This window comes from Geotrypetes seraphini, chromosome 2 (genome assembly GCF_902459505.1).
Source record: "Geotrypetes seraphini chromosome 2, aGeoSer1.1, whole genome shotgun sequence".
In the NCBI taxonomy this organism is placed as follows: Eukaryota; Metazoa; Chordata; class Amphibia; order Gymnophiona; family Dermophiidae; genus Geotrypetes; species Geotrypetes seraphini.
Genome location: NC_047085.1, coordinates 400,948,892 through 400,969,455, shown reverse-complemented (window position 1 = coordinate 400,969,455; position 20,564 = coordinate 400,948,892). Strand labels below are relative to the sequence as shown.

At 40.7% G+C, this 20,564-nt stretch overlaps 1 protein-coding gene across 7 annotated transcripts in view; it reads left to right on the top strand.

Moving 5' to 3' along the window:
- Positions 1 to 20,564, top strand: part of HDAC9 (histone deacetylase 9) — a 1,077,926-nt gene that overhangs the window by 1,044,994 nt on the left and 12,368 nt on the right. For all 7 annotated transcript variants that reach the window (XM_033930934.1, XM_033930932.1, XM_033930933.1 and 4 more), the window contains one exon: positions 18,630 to 18,807. In XM_033930934.1, coding sequence (XP_033786825.1) covers positions 18,630 to 18,807 — 178 coding nt within the window. The remainder of the gene's footprint in view (positions 1 to 18,629; positions 18,808 to 20,564) is intronic.

The window sequence follows — 20,564 nt, the reverse complement described above, 5'->3', positions numbered from 1 at the left end:
GCAGATTATGTTGCACAGTACCGGAGTCTGTCTCCCATCTCATGGCTAGATGCAACACATTGATGTCAGAAGGCCTACAGAGAGAAAAGCACAATTAGGGAGCATGTCTCATCCACTAAAAACTGTGTAAGCAATATAACATCGAGGCACTAGAAACCCACTAGGATCATGACCCCAACATAATTGCAGGGAATAAAAATGTTGGGATAATGTAGAATACTCCCTCTTTCAAGTTATAAAAACTTACTACTAATAAAAGCAGGCAGAGTGGCAAAGAACAGCCCAGGTAATATACACTGCTGGGAAAAAGTTTGGGAACCCCAAGAATAATGAGAATTTCAAGTTCTTACTATAATATGTCTGTTTAATTGAATCCTTTTAATATACTGGATTGTCTGTGATTTTCTGCTTGCTGAATTTATGCTTGAAATCTTTCCATGGAACCCGCCCACGCTATCTCTGGATTTTATACTAGACCCTCCCGACTCTCAGGTCATGTGACCAGCTGACAACCCGCCCACACTGTCTCAGGATTTTGTACTAAGCCCTCCCAACTCTCGGGCCACGTGTCATGTCACTAGCTGACATAAGAAGCCTTCCTCACTTCATCGCCTTTAAATATGATACTGTTGCCTTGGATTGCACACCTTTTAACTTACTGGATTGTCTATGACTTTCTGCTTGCTGAATTTTTGCTTGAATTCTCTCCATAGGACCCGCCCATACTGTCTCAGGGTTTTGTACTAGGCCCTCCCAATTCTCGGGTCATGTGTCATGTGACCAGTCAACATAAGAAACCTTCCTCTTCTCACTGCCTTTAAATATCACACTGTTGCGGTAGATTGCACCCATGGAGCAGGTCTTGCTCCTTGGGTGATCTCCTCTGGGTGAACTCCGAGAGGCACTCAAATAGGATTCTTCCATGAAGGTGGTTTTCTAGCTCTATGCTTTCTTTTTGCTCATAAGAACATAAGAATAGCTTTACTGGGTCAGACCAAAGTTCCATAATGGCCCATAGTGGCCAATTCAAGTCCCTAGTATCTGGCCAATACCCAAGGAGTAGCAACATTCCATATTACCGATCCAGGGCAAGCAGTGGCTTCCCCCATGTCTTTCTCAATACGACTATGTACTTTTCCTCCAGGAAATTGTCCAAACCTTTCTTAAAACCAGCTAAGCTAACCGCTCTTACTTTTATTTTTTAGTTTGTCTTTACTTTTTTTAATTGTGCTTTTTCTTTGATCTCTCCGACAGCTTCTTTTCTTGAACATTGGGGCCATCGTCTAGCTAGACTGTCTCATGCCTGCTACAACCAAATGAATAATCTTATTTCTTGCTCTATGGCCCCCAGCTCATCTAGGTTTGGTTCAAACGATTACTCCTTAGGATTGTTAAATTGTACTGTAGATCATTATGAACTAAATTCTTACTAATTGCTGATTTACTTCAAAAGCATCACTTGGACATACTTTTCTTACAGAGACTTGGCTAAAGTTAGGTAAAGAAAGCACACTTTCAAACATCTGCCCAACAATTTTTCAGTGTAGTATTCTTTGCCTACCGTACCCTCTAAGTTAGGTGGTGGTCTCAGTTATTTTTTTCTTCTCCGCTCTCCCCAATCCTGTTCGATCTCTATATGACTACATTGAACCTTTACAAACTGTCAGCTTGGGAAACACTGTTCACCTATGCGGATGATATCTTTATATTGATTGAGATTGATTCAGATCTCACCAACCCAGCCTTTAAAATAAATCATTTTATCTCCAAACTCCAAGCCTGGGCTATGTCTGTCTAGATGAAGCTAAATGCTGCAAAAAAAAAAAAAAATTATGGCTAGGCTAGGCCCAAAATTAGACTGCCTTCCTCCAACTGTAACTTTGGATTACGGGGTCTCCCTGCAGATCGAGTTCTCTTCTAAGATATTGGGAGTTCTCATAGACTCTTCTCTTACTGTTAAGGATCAAATAAACTTTCTTGTCAAGAAGTGCTTTTTTAGCCTTCGAATGTTGAGGAAGTTCAGAAACCTTTTCCACCAACAACACTTCTCTGTTCTGGTCCAATCTATCATATTATCTTGGCTAGATTACTGTAATGCTATCTACCTCGACATAACAAAGACCTGCCTTCAAAGACTCCAACTGATACAAAATACCACTGCAAAATTAATTTTTGGAAAAAGTAAATTTGACCAAGTGTCTCCTTTGCTTTTAAACCTTCACTGGCTTCTGGTCTATCTCAGGATTCACTTTGAATGTGCATGTATTACTTTTAAAATTTTATATGGTATCGTCATCCCTCTTGTCCCTTTATTATGGAATGCTTATACACTTCTCCCTCTGTATTCGCGGAGGATGCGGATGGACCATAGGCACAAATATGGAAAACCGTAAATAACTTTTTATATGTTATTCGCAGTTTTTGGAAAACGCCAGTTTTTATTATTGAAACCACCGTAGTTTTTATTATTGAAACTTTTCTACTGTTATTCGCGGTTTTTGAAATAAGGCATTATTACTACTATTGAAATTCACAAATTTTATTATACAACATTACCTGTACAGTCATAATTTCAACGATTCCCAGTGATTCTCAAAGAATTAAGGGCTTGGAACAGGCAAGCAGCATTTCCCAGCGATTTTCTCCATGCATGCTGGGAAGAAGCCTTTCTCTCTATGGATGCTGGGAAGCAGTGTTTTTCTCAGTGCACACTGGGAAGCAGCAATTATATGGGAGAAAGCATGGAAGCAGCGATTTTCAGAGTGAATGGTAAGCGATAAACTTTTTTATCAGTAAAGTAAAAGGAAAAAGAACTTTAATGATGATGTAATTTAGGGGGGGTGGAGTCAGCAGCCGAAAAATCACGAATAACCGAATCCGCAGACACGAAAACCGCGGATATGGAGAGAGAAGTTTAGATTCTCCTATGCAAGAGGCAACCAACAATTCAAACTCTCCCTTCCTTCAGTGAAAGGAATCAAAGGAGTGAAGAATTTCAGTCAATCCTTGGTTTTCAAATTTTCTAAACTTTGGAATGAACTTCCTCTTATTTTAAGGGGTCCTGGTCCTTTTCAACTTTTTCGTAAATCTTTAAAAACTATTTTATTTGCCAAACACTTCGGAAACCAGTCATATTAATATTTTCTGATTGTTACTTTTTTCAGTATTTTTTTAGTTGCTGTTAACCGAGTCGAGCTCCTTTCTGGCTGAAGACCCTGTATACAAAGCTAAGTTTTAAGAACATAAGAAACGCCTTCACCGGATCAAATCGAGGACCATCCAGTCCGGTGCTCCGCACACACGGCGGCCCATTTAGGTAATCCTTTCTGGAGACCCGACTTTACCATATCCCTCAATATGATATGCCAGAAGGTGTGCATCCAGCCTGCGCTTGAATCCCAGTACAGTAGTCTCCGCCAGAACCTCCTCCGGGAGTGCGTTCCAGGCACCCACCACTCGCTGTATGAAACAGAACTTCCTGACATTTGTCCTGAACCTGCTGCCACTCAGTTTCAGGCTATGACCTCTTGTCCGTGTCACATCTGAAAATGTTAGCAATGCTGCTTCTTGGTCTATTTTATCAAATCCTTTTAATATTTTAAAAGTCTCTATCAAATCCCCTCTCAGTCTTCTCTTCTCGAGTTTAGTTTCCAGCTTTACTCCCTATTTTCCCAAGGCCTTGTTGTTGGTCAAAATTCACATAAATCTCCCTAATTTGCTCCATTTTTACTGTCCTCTTTCTCTGACTATTGGCACCTGAAATGCTGTTTTGTAGACAATTATTGAAGCCACCTTGACATTTCCAAATATTATTATCATAGGTGATTTCAATGGATGGATGTTTCTACTGCTCCAAAGTTAAGACACTTTCTCTTTCTCATTAAGTCTTTAGGTCTTGTTCAATTGGTTCATTTTCCCACCCATGCTGCTGGTCACATTCTTGACCTTATCTTAGACCCTTCCTATTCAGTTTTTTCATCATCTCATTTTAAGGCTTTTCCGGTTTCATGGTCTGATCACTTCTTGATTTCTTTTAATCTTGCACTCCCTGCTATACCCTGTAATCAACCCTAATCATATCGTCATTCTAGGTTCTTGAACTGCATAAATCATTCAGAATGCACACCTTGTATTTCTTTCTTCCTGTTGATTTTCTCTCTTTCTCCCTATTAAGCAGCAAGCTACTGTACCAGCTGGAACCAAAGCTTGTTAGTAGCTTTAGATATGTACTATTGTCCCTGTTCAGACAATTACTCCCATTCCAAAGTGCAAAGAGCCCTGGTATCACAGTGGTCTTTGCCTTCTGAAATGTCAACTTAGAAGTGCTGAATGATTTGGGCATAAGCCATTTAATCCTTCTGATTTACAATTTTGTAGAAATCGTCAAAAAAGGAATATAATGATAAACTGCAGGATACAAAGAACCAGTAATTTTCAAAGTTTATCACCAAATCTGAACATCATCCGAGGTGCCTTTTTTCTTTACTATCAAGGCTTTCAAACCCTCCATTGTGCAATCCCAGGGCCCCATCAGCAAATTCTTTAGCTGATCACTTTTTCAATACAATTACTAAACTTAGGCAGTCTTTTGTGTTCACAGATTCTTTGACCAACACCAAACTAAGTAATACAGATTATGCTGTACAGTAGTCCAGTCACCATCATTTTCTCCATCATGGTTCTTGCCCTTATCAGACTGGTCCTCCTTCTCACTCCATTCCATAGATAAATTATCCAAGTCTCTTTCCTCAATGAGATGTATAATCAGTCCTTTAGATCCAGCCCCATCTTCATGGTTAAAATTATCTGTTCATGGCCTTTTGCCACCAGCTTTAAATTTGGCATGGAAAAAGGCCCTCATCAGTCCAATCCCTAAATCCAATTCTGGTGACAACTCTGACCCTAATAATTACAGGCCTATTTCTAATTTGTGTTTTCTTTCAATATTAACCGAATGGGGAGTCTTTGAACAATTATCACAATTTATTGAACAAACTCAACCCTTGTATCCACGAGAATCAGGAATCCGGAAGGGCCACAATACAAAGACTGTTATACTCGCCCTTCTGAATATGGCTCACACTTCTCATTTCATTAGACCTATCATTGGCCTTTGATCTGGTTAATCATTAGCTGTAATTATCTGCTTTGTCAGATCTTGGCATATCCAGGTTCAGTTTTCTCATGATTCCAATCATTTCTTCTGGATCAACAACAATTTATTATTTCTATAATACTACCAGGCGCACGCAGCGCTATACATTGTACATGCAAGCAGTAGCATAATATGGGGGGGGGCACGGGGGGCAGTCACACCTTCTCCTCCCCCTGCCACAAGCATGCCCCTTCCCTGTTCATGCCGATCATGGCTGCGGACAGAGGGGAAGGTGGACAGGCATGACCGGAAGCCCCCTGGGTCGCCCTCTGCTTGCCTTCAGTGCATGCCAGCCTCTCAGACTGCTCAGAGGGACTAATGGCTGAGAGAAGCTGCTGGCACTGACAGGCGGCTGATGCCCGGCAGTAGCGAGAGCAGCTCCAAGCGAAATCAATTAGTATTCAGAGTAGCAAGCAGTGTTTTGGAGAGAGGAGGTGCGACGCTCAGTAATGCAGCAAATGGGGAAGGATGCTGAGAGACCTCAAAGGCGGTAGGGAGAGAGAGAGACAGGGAAAATATGTATAGGCAGAGGGAAGAAATTCTCAGAGATTGGAGGGGGGGGAAGAGACATTCAAGGAGAAGGAGAGACCATGAGAGCCTGTGGAGTGACAGTCAAATGCAGGCCCTAAAAACCAGATAGAGACACATCCAAATGCGTTGGACCCTGAGAGACTGCAAGCAGACTGTTAAAGGCAGGAGTTACTGACTGCAGCCAATTACAGAGCGGTGTGGGACCAGGCAGGAAGTGCAAAGGTTGCGCTCTTGCATTGTGCGTCGCTCTGCAAAGAGAAAGGCAGCTGTCCAGCAGAAGACCGCGCTGTACCACTGCCACTTTAAAAAGGTACCGGGGGGAGGGGCTGTGAGTGGCTTCGGGTTGCAGGCTGTTACAGGTTTTGGGCTGCAGGCTGCTTCGGGCTGTGGGTTTCCCAGCACCAAACCACCAGACGCACCTACATGTAAAGGAGGAAAAACCAAGAAGAAAAAAAATTCTGAATCAAATTTTTTTTTCTTGGGTTTTCCTCCTCTACAGGTGGGTGCGTCTTATGATCCGGTGCATCTTATAATCCGGAAAAATACGGTAAGTAGGTTTTTAGTCTGGCTTTGAATCACTCCTTTGTGGTACTAATGTCATCTGTTATCTCTTCTGTTAAGCCTCTTATGTGTGGTTTTCCACAGGGATCACTCTTATCTCCTTTACTCTTCAATTTTTTTCTCAATCTACTTTTTACTTTGATTCAGAATTTGGAATTTATTTTTATTCATATTCTGATGATATTCCCTTGATTTACCCTGTTAATCTTACATTCCCAAATTTTTTCAAATTATAGTCTTGTTTGAAAGCGATCTCAGCTTGGCTCTTTCAACATAAACTGGCTTTAAACCAAGAGAAGATCATGACATGTGGGCTGACAGGATGTTCTCTACGACTTTCTCATACCCTCCCATTATTCAACTTCCATGCTACCCCATTCGAATCTTTTAAATATTAGGGTGTGATTTTTGCTATATTCTTAACTTTTCATGACCAGATTTCTAAAGTTTCAAGAGCGGTTTCTATGTGTTATGCCGTCTTTGACCTTTAAAACATCTTTTAGACCAGGATGCCCAAGTCCGGTCCTCGAGATCTACTGGCAGGCCAGGTTTTCTGGATATCCACAATGAACATGCATGAGAGAGATTTGCATACCAAGAAGGCAGTGCAGACAAATCTCTCTCGGGCATATTCATCCAGAAAACCTGGCCTGCCAGTAGATCTCGAGGACCGGACTTGGGCAACCCTGTTTTAGACCAACAGGCTATGAGAACCCTTATTCAAGCTTTCATCATTTCACATCTTCACTATTATAACATTATCTATGCTGATATCATGCAAACCGAGCTAAAGCACTTACAAACATTACATAACACTGCAGCACAATTTCTTTTCAATGCTAATCACTTTGATCATTGCATCCCGCTCTTGAAAGTCCTTCATTGGTTACCTGTTCATCACCGAACAAAATTGAAAGTACTTTGTCTTGCCCATAAAATACTTCACTCTGAGACCCCGGCCTATCGTTCTTCTTTAATTGTGGCTATACTCCATCTCGTTCATGACAGTTGTTGGATACTCTTCGCCTAGTTATACCCCCACCCTCCAAGGCATATTATGAATCAACACCAGTAACGCTGCTTTCTTTTTCCTAGGCCCTATGCTATGGAATTACCTTCCTGAACCTATAAGAGGCTTGTTTTCTTTTACAGCCTTTAAAAAGGCCTTAAAAAACTCATTTGTATGAGTTGGCCTATAGCCTATCACGTTTTTAGTTTGTATACCACTTTGATATTTTGGAAAGGCAATAAACATAAACCACAGACCAATATTTATCATGCAATAAAAAGGTATAAATGAGGGAGGGAGTGGAAAACATGAAAAAGGATCTGCAAAAGTTAGAGGAATGATCTAATATCTGGCAACTAAAATTCAATGCAAATAAATGCAGAGTAATGCATTTTGGGATTAATAATCAGAAGGAACCGTATATGCTGAGAAGTGAGAGGCTGATATGCACGGAGGGGGAGAGGGACCTTGGAGTGATAGTATCCAAAGATCTAAAGGTGAAAAAATAGCGTGACAAGGATGCTGGAAAATATAAAGAGAGGCATAACCAGTATAAGAAAGAAGGTGTTGATGCCCCTTTACAGGTAGTTGGTGAGAATCCACGTGGAGTATTGTATTCAGTTTTAGAGACTACAGTTTTGGAGAAGGACATAAGAAGACTTGAAGTGGTCCAGAGAAGGGTGACAAAAATGATAGGAGGTTTGCGCCAAAAGAAGTATGAGGAGAGACTGGAAGCCCTGAATATGTACTGTATACCCTAGAGGAAAGAAGGGACAGGGAAGATATGATTCAGATGTTTAAGTACTTGAAAGGTATTAATGTAGAACAAAATATTTTCAAGAGAAAGGAAAATGGTAAAACCAGAGGGCATAATTTGAGGCTGATGGGTGGGAGATGCAAGAGCAATGTAAGAAAATTCTTCTTTACGGAGAGGGTGATGGATGCCTGGAAAGCGCTCCCAAGAGAGGTGGTGGAGAAGAAAAGGTGACGTAGTTCAAAAAAGCGTGGGATGAACACAGAGGATCTAGAATCAGAAAATAATAGTAAATATTGAAGAACTAAGGCCAGTACTAGGCAGACTTGCACGATCTGTGTCTCTATATGGCTGTTTGGTTGAGAATGGGCTGGGGAGGGCTTAAATGGCTGGGAGAGTGTAGATGGGCTGGAGTGAGCTTTGACGGAGACTTCATTAGTTGCAACCTAAGCAAAGTACTGGGCAAAGCTTTGGATTCCTGGCCTGAAATAACTAAGAGGGGAAAAATAAATTAAATTGAATCAGGTTCGGCAAACTGGATAGACCATTCAGGTCTTTATCTGCCGTCACCTACTATGTTACTATGTAAATAATTCTGAGTCTCTTGAGACATAATATACAATACAGGTATAGGAAAAAATGAGTCTACTTCAGAATCAGTGTGTAAAATAGAGAACTTCTACTCTCCTAATCGCAATTAAGGGGATGATTACTAAGATGCAGTAAAAATGTTATTGCACCTTAGTCTACTATGTGGTATTTCTGTGTACTATGTGATCAGCCTCTCAAGTTGCATTATTAATTGTCTCAGGAAACATTGAACCAATTATCTCTCTATCTGATGCTGGAGCTAAACTGTGGTTCACCCTCCTTCCAAAGCCCCCCTCTCCCATCAACATCCCCTTGAAGATCTACTGAATAACCCCTGAAGACCCCCTCAAATAAATCATTCCAAAATAATCTTCCTTTCTGGAGAGTCACCATGAACATATACTCCCAAAGAGGCCCTGACTACCCCTTTCATAGGAGACTCCACAAAGATCTTCCTGAACATCCTCCTTAGATACTCCCTTAGAAGCCCCCCTCTCAAGACCACAGCCTCCTATACTCTCCCCCCTTGAAGTTTACCTCTCCTAATCCATTATGGTCTATGGGGTTCCAGAGAAGGACTGACCCCCAGTTTCTTTTGCTTCTACTGGTGCTGGATTCAAAATGATGCCAGTAACTCCTATTAGTAGTCTGACTGGGTATAAAACATGCTTCACACATTCTTTACAATTAGCCTTTTTGTGGATAAAAGACTATTTAAAGGAAAATCCATAACAAAGTTTATATCAAACAATAGCCTCATTGGGTCTATACACTAGTGCTGCCTGATTCAGGGAAAACAAATTTGATTCGATTCAATTTTCCTGCCCAATTGGGTGGTTTTTATGGGGATGGTTTTTTTTTATTTTTTTTTTTCAAACATCCTGTTGGGCTTATTTTATAGCCTCTTTACCCTTTTTATAGCCTCTCCACCCCCTTTGCCCTCTCCTACCCACACTGGCACTATAGTGTAAACAAAATAAACAAACAAAAAAGACTTTTCCTCTCTCTGTTAAATCCTAGCTCACGTTTCAAATGTGACATATTGTAATCACAAAACAGAAAATAAAATTATTTTTTCTACCTTTTGTTGTTTAATCATTATTCGAATCATGTTGGTTCCAGGTTCTGGTTTCTGTTTGTCTTCTGACAACTTGCTTGCCAGGATCTCCTGCCCATTTGTTGTTTTCTTCTTTCTCCGTGCTAAACATTCATCTTCCATCTCTGTCCTCCCCTTCCATTTCTCTTCCTTCCACCGGAGATCTGTCATCTTTCCTTTTTTTCATCTCAATCCCTGCAGCTGCAGCGACGGACCCCACCATCCCCAGATCCATCTCTCCTTTTCTCAACTACCCTTTCATTCAGCATCTATCCCTCCTTCCCCACCACTGCAGGGTCCACCATCTCTCCTTTTCTCAACTACCCTTTCATCCAACATCTCTCCAGCATCTATCCCTCCTTCCCCACCACTGCAAGATCCACCATCTCTCCCTTTCTCTTCCCAACTACCTTCCTATCCAGTATCTCTATCCCCCCTCCACATCATCCCATTTGTCCAACTTCTCTTTCTGTTACTTCCCTCCCTCTTTCCATCCCATTGTCCACCATCTCTCTCCCTCTCAACTGTTTTTACACCCATTATGTCTTCCCTCCCTCCCTCTGTGTACTTCTATACCAGAGCCTTCCCCCACCCGAAGGCCTGTATGTTCCCCTGAAGGCCTGATCCCCCCCAACTTCCTGGTCTTAGCTTTAGCTAATATGGCAGTCTGCCCTGCACTAAGCTAACTGCGTGCCTGCAGGGCCAGAGAATGAACCCGCCACAAACCATAAGCACCGTACTGCACTGGTATCTAAGCAAGTCATGTGGCGGCAGCATCCCTCTCAGCCAAACCACGGCGGGCTGCCTACAGCTGCCAGACCTGTCCCGCATGAAGTGACATTCTTTCTTTATCTCTGTGAGACAGGGCCCGAATGAAGCTCTGTCCCTGACATCACCAGCTCGTAACCCTTGCAGTCTGTGGATGTCGCTGTCTGTATTCAATTCTGTAACCTTAACTACACCCCTAGCCTGCCTTCCACCTGGGAGATTTTTGCGCAGTGCAGAGTGCGCGGACTGAGCTATCAGCCTCTAGGAAGCGGAAGGTATACCTTGGCGCTCATTGGTGGAAAACAGGGGTAGTGGTGATAGAGATGTACTCGGAGGCTTGAGGGGAGAGAGTGCGAGAATAAAGAGGAGCAGAATTGGCCTTTGGACTCTCACCTGTAACCGTTGGTCAAGCAGCGCGTGCAGAGCAGAAAGGGGTCTCTACAAGGAGGCCGAGTCGCCTACTTGAATCGGTGAGTTCGGTTTTTTGTACAAACGAATCGATTTGAATTGATTCACCCAAAGTGAATCAGTGAATCGATTTGAATTAGAAATCAGGCAGCACTACTATACACATGCATGGTGTACCCTTTTTGAATTAATAGGATCACATTAAATTTATTAATGCGCAAGATGTTATGTTTTGGAGTTTTTCTGATCAATGATTCAATTATTCAACCATATAGACAATTTAAGTAAAGAGAACATAAGAATAGCCTTACTAGATCAGACCAATGGTCTATCTAGCCCAGGAGCCTGTCTTCTCGGAATCCAATCCAGGTCACTGGTACCTGGTAAAACTCCAAATAGTAGCAAAATTCTATGCTACCGATCCAGGGCAAGCAGTGGCTTCCCAATGTCTGTCTCAATAACAGACTATGGACTTTTCCTCCAGGAAATTGTCCAAACCTTTCTTAAAACCAGCTATGCTAAGTGCTATATATGTTTTACAAAGAGTTCCAATTTCAACAAAGCTTTTTGCAAACGTTTTGGGAAATTGTAAGCATCCCATCCTGAACATCACAATTGCTATCTAATTTATTGTATATATTTATTGCTTGTGCCACTGATGGCCAAGGTGACAACATATGTTTTTACTTGGCCTTGCTTAGAAATTTATTTTGCACAAGAAAATTGTTGCATTTTTATTTACTTTTTATTTAACATGACCATTTGTCACTTTTAAGCACATTTATCATTGCTTAGGACAGCTGGTACATGAACAAAACACTCACACTGCAGTGAAAGGAGACAGACTTCATCTAGAGTTGTAGTTATAGCTAGAAACTCTCAGGTTTGTTAGAGAATAGAGACCCTCTTTTTTCAGCAACACAACAACAACAAAAAAAAACATGACACCTGCCTACATTGTAGTCTTGTGAGCTATGATGCTTGTTTGTAGCCTTTTTACTTGATTTTTTTGTGACTTCTGTGTTTTTATATTTAAGACAGCCAAGGACCTTATAAGATCCCTGAGGAAGGCATTTTTATTTTGCCGAAGCATGGCCCATGTTGGGTCATTTTCAATGTTTACAATATTTGATTTCTATCTTGTGGGTCACCTGTGACTGCATACATCCTTTGTGGATTGTTTTTAAGTTATTTACTTGTACATCCAATCTTCTGTTCCACAATCTTTTTGTTGTTTTGCTGCTTCGTTTTCTTTGTGGAACATTTTGGTGCTATTTGGATTTTGGTTTTTACTCTCTTTTCCAGGGCATGAAACCAGCAAAAGTGGTATATCTAGAGAACAGTTAGTCCATCTACAAGTGCAGAGACCATGCAGTTGTTTTCTTCTGCATTGCTGCTCCTACTGTCTCCCAGGACTATTGGGCCTCTGTGTGAAAACAGAATTACAATACCTCAAAATAGGAGATGAGAGCAATAGTATGAAGGATGTGGTAAGAGCGGCTAATGTAGCAGGTTTTTAAAAAAGGTTTGGACAATTTCCTGAATGAAAAGTCTATAGACTGCTATTGAAACAGACATGGGAGAAACTACTGTTTGCCCTGGTCGGTAGCATGGAATATTGCACTGGTCGCCGTACATGAAGAAGGACACGGTACTACTCGAAAGGGTCCAGAGAAGAACAACTAAGATGGTTAAGGGGCTGGAGGAGTTGCTATACAGCGAAAGATTAGAGAAAATGGACCTCTTCTCCCTCGAACAGAGGAGATTGAAAGGGGACATGATCGAAACATTCAAGGTACTGAAGGGAATAGACGTAGTAGATAAGGACAGGTTGTTCACCCTCTCCGAAGGTAGGGAGAACAAGAGGGCACTCTCTAAAATTGAAAGGGGATAGATTCTGTACGAACATAAGGAAGTTCTTCTTCACCCAGAGAGTGGTAGAAAACTGGAACGCTCTTCCAGAGTCTGTCATAGGGGGAAACACTCTCCAGGGATTCAAGACAAAGTTAGACAAGTTCCTGCTGAACCAGAATGTACGCAGGTAGGGCCAGTCTCAGTTAGGGTGCTGGTCTTTGACCAGAGGGCCGCCGCGTGAGCGGACTGCTGGGTACGATGGACCACTGGTCTGACCCAGCAGCGGCAATTCTTATGTTCTTATGTACTATTTGGGTTTTTGCCAGGTACTAGTGACCTGGATTGGCCACTATGAAGATGGGATACTGTGCTAGATGGACCATTGGTCCGACCCAGTAAGACTATTCTTATGTCCTTATGTCTTTCTCAATAGAAGACTATAGATTTTTCCTCCAGAAACTTAGTTTTCATTGGCATAAATGTCATCCCCTAAATGTTGGTCACATGGATGGGGTGCTACTCATGATCTAATGATTACACCTAACTCCAGAGGTGGTTTATAGAATTGTGCTAAGTGCCGTCCTTTTTGGTGTTAATTTTATAGGTGACATATATAGAATTTGGCCCTCAGAGTTTAATGCCCTTTAAATCAATAACAAACCAATAATGATATGAAATATGCTATGTGTAACCACTATGTTAGAATTTTAACCTAATTTTTAACCTTACATTATATATTTAATCTTATATAACAAAATGTTGATGTAACCTGCCTCAAACTCCACTCCAGAGGAGGTAATTCTATAAAGTAGGTATATAGAAGTTATATAGGAGTTAATTCTATAGAGTAATACTTACAGGTAGGTACATTCTATTAAGTTAGCATATAAATTCCATAGTACCTAAATGCAATGGGAGTGTACACATGGGCGGAGCATGAGTAGGCCATGGGCACATATCTCTATGCCTGCCACTGAATAGAAACATACCCTTCCCCTTATATTCAAACCATGGGAGATCACCAGTGATCTCCATGTTCCACAGTGAACTTGGAAATTCAATGCTAGTGCTGTATTAGTTGACAACAGGACATCTAATAAATTTTAGAAATTGAATAGGCAAAAAACCAAGTTGGTTTGCTTTGGTAATCCAGAAGGGCTTATGTCTAAAAGAATAGAACTGCATACAGGAGAATCACTTATAGTGGAAGAGAAATCTAGGATCTTGGGTATTATATTAGATTGCTGACTGACTTTTGAGAGTCAAGCTAATGAATTATTCAAGAGGATTTTCTTTTGATTGTGTCAACTGCAAGCAATTCTTTCTGTTTTATCTTCAAATAGCTTTTTGAATAATAGTAAGATCAATTATTTTACTTCAGATTATTGGAATTCATTATATTGTGGTGTTACATTGAATTTGAGAAACAGGTTGCATTTACATCAAAATTCAGTAGCCTGTTAAATCAATTGCTTTGGTTGGTGATTGAGAAGAGAGTTAATTTTAAGCTGCTTATATTGATCCACAAGTTATTAACATGGTATGGGGCCAGAGGGTTTATTGAGATATTTATCATTTCCAGTAAATCAGGTTGTTCCCTGTTTTCAGCATTCTTTGAAGCTTAGTTATTCAACAGTTAAACATGTTTGCTTGAAGTCTTTGATTAGTAAACATTTCAAATATATACTAGGTACTAAGCTTTGGAATGATCTTCCAACAGAATGCAGGAAAATCTCTGTATTATATATTTTTGGAAATTCTTAAAAACATATTATTTTTAATTTGTAAGAACTGATGAACATTTTGAAGTAATGTTTTTAAATGTTATCCACCTAGAATCTAGTCTAAGATTAGAGGAGGTTATAAATGTTATAGCATACAATAGAACAGAATAGAATTTCTGGTCTATTTTTGGCCAGTATTCAGAGGCTAGCTGACTAAGGCCTCCTTTTACGAAACTGCAATAAGTTCCTATGAGCGTCGGGACCTGCGCGGGCCATTCAGCATGGCTCTCCACGCTAGAAACTACTATCACAGTTTCGTAAAAGAGGGGGTTAGTCACAATAGCCAAAGATAGATCACCCTTTTAGGTGGCTCCATCTGGCTGGTGAACTTAGCCAGTGAGCCACTGAATTTTGATAGTGACTGACATAGCCAGTCACTTGCCAAATTGTTAAGCTCCCACTGAATATCATAGGACAGGGGTAGGGAACTCCGGTCCTCGAGAACTGTATTCTAGTCGGGTTTTCAGGATTTCCCCAGTGAATATACATGAGATCTATTTGCATGCACTGCTTTCAATGCATATTCATTGGGGAAATCCTGAAAACCTGACTGGAATACGGCTCTCGAGGACTGGAGTTCCCTACCCCTGTCATAGGATAACCGGCTTTGTGGTATTTACCCTGTTGGGAACCTTTCCTGGCCAGCAAAATAGAACTGAATATTGAGCCCAGAGAAAATAATGGTTTAACCAGTCCGCCATCCATATCATCTTCTATCTCTTCTTTCTGATAAGAGATTACACATGTCTCCCATGCTTTATCTTCACCACTTCCATCAGGAGGTTTTTCTACACATCTACTACCCTTTCCGTAAAGAAGTAGAAACATAGAAACATAGAAATAGACGGCAGATAAGGGCCACAGCCCATCTAGTCTGCCCACCCTAATGACCCTCCCCTACCTTTGCCTAGTGAATAGATCCCACGTATATAGAAACATAGAAATAGACGGCAGATAAGGGCCACGGCCCATCTAGTCTGCCCACCCTAATGACCCTTGAGATTGCAAAAGTGTGGTAAAAATCAGTCTTAGTGCATCCTTATGCAGGTCATATCAGTGCCTTTTTTTTACCAATTTTTCTATTTGTTTAATTGATGGCCACACATTAGATGGTATGGGGCTCATGTACTAACCACACGCTCATTGGTTAGTATAGCAATGTAGTTGCGCTAACTAGTTAGAACAGAACACATATACGAGAATCACCTCAATGCTAAAAATATAATATCAATTTTTTTAAACACTTGGGTAGTATGCACAAGGAAAAATTACCTCAGGATGCCTAAGCACACCCCATGGTATGCCATTTTAAGCATGTGTTAGCGCTTACTATAGCTTATTGAAAGGACCCCTACCAAACTAATAGAATATTTGTACATTTTCTCCAGAGAACTACATATATTTAAATTTCTAGAATGTTCCCCGGTGGTTCAGACACTGCTGAGCCATGTATGCTAAGAACGGAATGGGTAGCATGGCGTTTAGTGTGTGCTGCTTTGCAGTGCAGCTTTGTAAAAGGACCCAAATGTGTATTATGATCAATGTAGGCTAAATTGCATGTAAAGGTGAGCCAGATGATATTGTGTATCTAGATTTTCAAAAGCCATTTCACAAAGTTCCTCATGAAAGATTCCTGAGGACATTAGAAAGGCATGGGATAGTAGGAAATGTTCTATTATGGGCCAAAAATTGGTTAAAAGATAAAAAAACAGAGAGTAGAGTTAATTGGTCAATATGCTCAATGGAGAATGGTAAATAGTGGGGTTCCGCAAGGGTTTGTGTTGGGACCTCTGGCTTTCTACATATGTATCAATGATCTAGAAATGGAAATATTTAGTGAAATAATTAAATTTTCTGATGACACAAAGTTGTTCAAAGTTGTTAAATCACAAGAGGTTTGTGGAAAATTGCAAAAGGGCATTGGGAGACTGGAAGACTAGGCATCAAAATGGCAGATCATGTTTAATGTGAGCAAGTACAAAGTGATGCTTGTGGGAAAGAGGAACCCGAACTATAGCTATGTGATGCAGGGCTCAGGAAAAGGATCTAGGTGTCATCACTGATGATGCATTGAAACAAAAATGAGAATGTTATGACGCCTTTGTATTGTTCCATGGTGCGACTGCACCTCACATATTATGTGCAATTCTGGTTGCCGCATCTCAAAAAAAGAAATAGCAAAATTAGAAAAGATACAGAGAAGAGCAACAAAACTGATAAACGGGATGGGACTACTTCCCTATGAAGAAAGGCTAAAGTGGGACCTGGATTAGCCACTGTTGGAAACAGGATACTGGGCTTGATGGACCTTCAAACTGTCCCAGTATGGCAATTCTTATGTTCACATGTGGCCTGATTCTATACATATTGTCTAAAAAATCAGCGATAACTAGTGCGTTATTCTAGAAAAGTTAGGTGCCCATTATAGAATCACACTTGACACTGGTGCCAAACTTACCCCCCCCCCCTTTTTTTTTTTTAATGAAGCCACGTTAGCATTTTTTTATCGCTGGCCACAGTGATAACACGGCTTCATAAAAGTGTGGGGGGGGGGAGGGGAGAAGGTGTTAATTAGTAAATTGGCCAAGATTGCTTCACATTTGCTTTGAGTGCTTTAGGATCTTCTTGCCTTCATAGTACATAGAGGAAATGGTGGCTGGACCTCCTAGTCCCCATTTACCAAGGATAACATTTTAGAATACATTTCATGCACCCAGGAACCTCAGCGTTTGTTGCCCCTGAAATGCTGACGTACCCAGTGAAACCCAATGACCAAATATTTGAGGATAACCCATCAATGTGTACACCAGGGCTGCCCAAGTCCGGTCCTCGAGATCGACTGGCAGGCCAGGTTTTCAGGATATCCACAATCAATATGCATGAGAGAGATTTGCCTGCACTGCCTTCTTGGTATGCAAATCTCTCTCATGCATGTTCATTGTGGATATTCTGAAAACCTGGCCTGCCAGTCGATCTCGAGGATTGGACTTGGGCAGCCCTGGTGTACACACTTCCAACCTTTTCATCCTCATTGCTTTGAGGTCTACCTGCCAATTTTGGTGATGACCTTTTCCAGTGCTTTTGGGGGGGGGGGTCTTCACTCTGTGGTTTGTGCTTCTCTGGCCCCCTTATGGTGGCTTGGAGTCTTTATACCACTGTTAACGCTGTTGCTTCTTTCTTGTGTCTTTTATGGAGTGTGATTGGCTCTGTGGCAGATGGCTGGCAGCAAGGCTTAAGCAAGTCTGATTTTAATTGAATTAGAAACGCCACTGTTAGAATGCAAATTTGCTTGTTTCATTGACTTTAATGTACCCAAATGATCTGAATAATCTAGAATCCAAAAATGAGCCAAATAGGTGATTGAATCTAATATAAACTGAACAGAAAAATATTCTCAGTGACACGAAGTGAAAATACCACAACTACAGTCAAACACCATGTGCTCCCTGAAAGCCTAAGTCAAGCATCTGTTCTAAACACCTCTTTGTGTTGCTACCATATTAATCCGAGACACCGCCAAGTGTAACTAAGAATTGTGATGTCATTCACGTGCTCGTGCTATTAACCCTCACAGAATGATGGACAGCTAAATATTTGTTTTAATAGAACTATATGGTACACCAGTGAGTTGAAGATGAAATCTGAGGAAAAGGAATATGGGTCGACCTACATCAATGAGTGTCATTTCTTTTCAGTTTTCATGTATTTGCAAGTCTGCAAGTAGAGTTAAGGTGTTTAAAATTCATCTTTTCATTTTAGGAATGGAAGTTTTTCAGCAGATCACTGCTTGGCAACCTTTCAAGTTATTGCTATCAATTTATTTTAAAAAGAAATCTGCTTTAAAATATTAATGAGTTTAAATGCATGTTCCTTTCAATCTAAGAAAACTTACAGATTTCCTGCCATCACCTTCTATAGAGTGTGTAAGCAGCCTTGAGGGTCAGTGTGAAAACATCTGTTGAATGGATTTATTGACTAGGTCTTAGTTCTTTTTTTTTTTTCACACTGCTTATTACAGCCATGACCTAATGAACTTAATTTGCTGATATGTTTCTCCCTGTGTCTTACTTGATTCCCCTCTCACATTTCTTTCTTCTGTGCTCTTTTCTTGGCAACAGCAGTTTCTGGAGCACCAGTGTGTTCACCAGTTTCAAATGTACCAGGCCCAGAAGACTACTGTTAACATTACAGGATTAGACAGACACCGGCCTGTCTCCAGGACCCAGTCTTCTCCTGTTGCTTCTACATTACCTCACCCAGCAAAAGACCTGCCCACCAAGCATGCATATAAGACCGGTAGGAATTTCTTTAACCCTTTTTAAATTAAGCGTGGTAAATGTGGTGCTCATGTAAGTGCAACTGCTGTAAATGACTTGAATACCTCAACTAGTAACACATGCATTTTAACTTTGCTGTTATTGAAGACTTTGTGCTTGCATTAGCAATAAGACAACCATATTGGTTGGTAAGTTGAAGACCATCATATCAACATATCATCGTTGAAGTGTCTTGCTGAAAGTTCAACAGGTTTTTTGGGTTTTGTTGTACTTTTGGTATTAAGACTTATGTCATACAGTCTATGGACTCTGCTACTTTCTGCAGATTTTCTTTCTATCTATCAAGGGGATAGCTACCAAGCTGGAATATGACTGACATTTTCCAGTGCGCTTCCAAGATGAGGTTCTGGACTGGAGATGTTATTTTTTTACATTCCAAACTCTTGCTGCCGTATTCTTTTAAAAGCATCAATTTTTTCCTCTCCAGTTCCCTTCCTCATACCCTTGCTTCCACCTTGAGCCCAATCTCTTTCTTCTTTCTGCTAATGCCACCATGTACTTTTGAGTTTCCCTCTGTTGATACCAGTGAGCCATCGAGCTTTCCTCCATACTGATTCAGGAATGAGTTTTGGCAAATAATCAGGCTCAGGTGGAAAAGGTGCAAAGAATATTGAGGGGAAGAGTTCTATTCCCTCTTTTGACCTACCAGTTTCTCTATCCCTCTTCCCTTTTCCACCTTAGTTCTAGATCTGTGTCTCTCTCATTTGGCGCCAATGTCAGTTAAAGCCTTTAATATAGAAGGTTTATCTTCCCACACACCTTACTGCTCAATTTACTCACTCACTTTCTTTTTTTTTTTTTATAATCATTTTTATTAGATAGGTTACAACAACAGGGGTATATAACCTATGGCTAGAGCCCAAATGCAGCCCACCAGCGAGTTTGAATGTGGCCTGTGAGGCCATGGGAAGTATACACAGAAAACATAATTAACTAGAGTTTTGGCAATTTTAAATTCTGTATTTTATAAATATTTTCAGAATAGATACTCTAATAAAGATAGCTCCCTAAAAGAGTCCAAAGTGATTTACATTAAGGTATACTTATTGAACTATGATAACAATGGCAATTTACGATAAATATTTCTGAAACAGAAGGGTCTTTATATTTTTATGGGAAAGCATATAGGTGGGCAAAAGTCTGAAAAGAGATGACAGGGAGTTTCAAGAAAATGATTTATCTAGTATCTTCATATAACACAGGCTAAAAGTACCATTATCATGGGGCAAGGAGTTCAGATGCCATATAATCTTAGATGTTAACCAATTAATCATACTATATCTGTCATGCTATTATGATCTTCCATACAATGTCTGTCACATAATGTCTGCTGTTCCAAGTCTTCCATGCTATGTTTTTTTCATGCACATTTGCCTAAACATTTTTACCAAGTCGTGCCGTATTATGTTAGCCATGCTTTGCCACTCTATGTTTTTGCCAAACTAGGCTTGCCATAATATGTCTCACCATTCCATGTTTTGTCATATTACATTTTTACCATGCTTTGTTAACTTTGTTTTGCCATCTTTGTCAGACAATATTTGCCATTCTACCTTTTACCATACTATGTCTGAAAATGTGGCACAGTGGTTACAGCTGCAGTCTCAAGTATAGCCTGAGGTTATAAATTCAAACCCATGCTGCTTCTTGTTACCCTAGACAGGTCACCTGATCCCCACCCCCCCATTGCCCCAGGTCCACAAGGTGCTGTGGAGG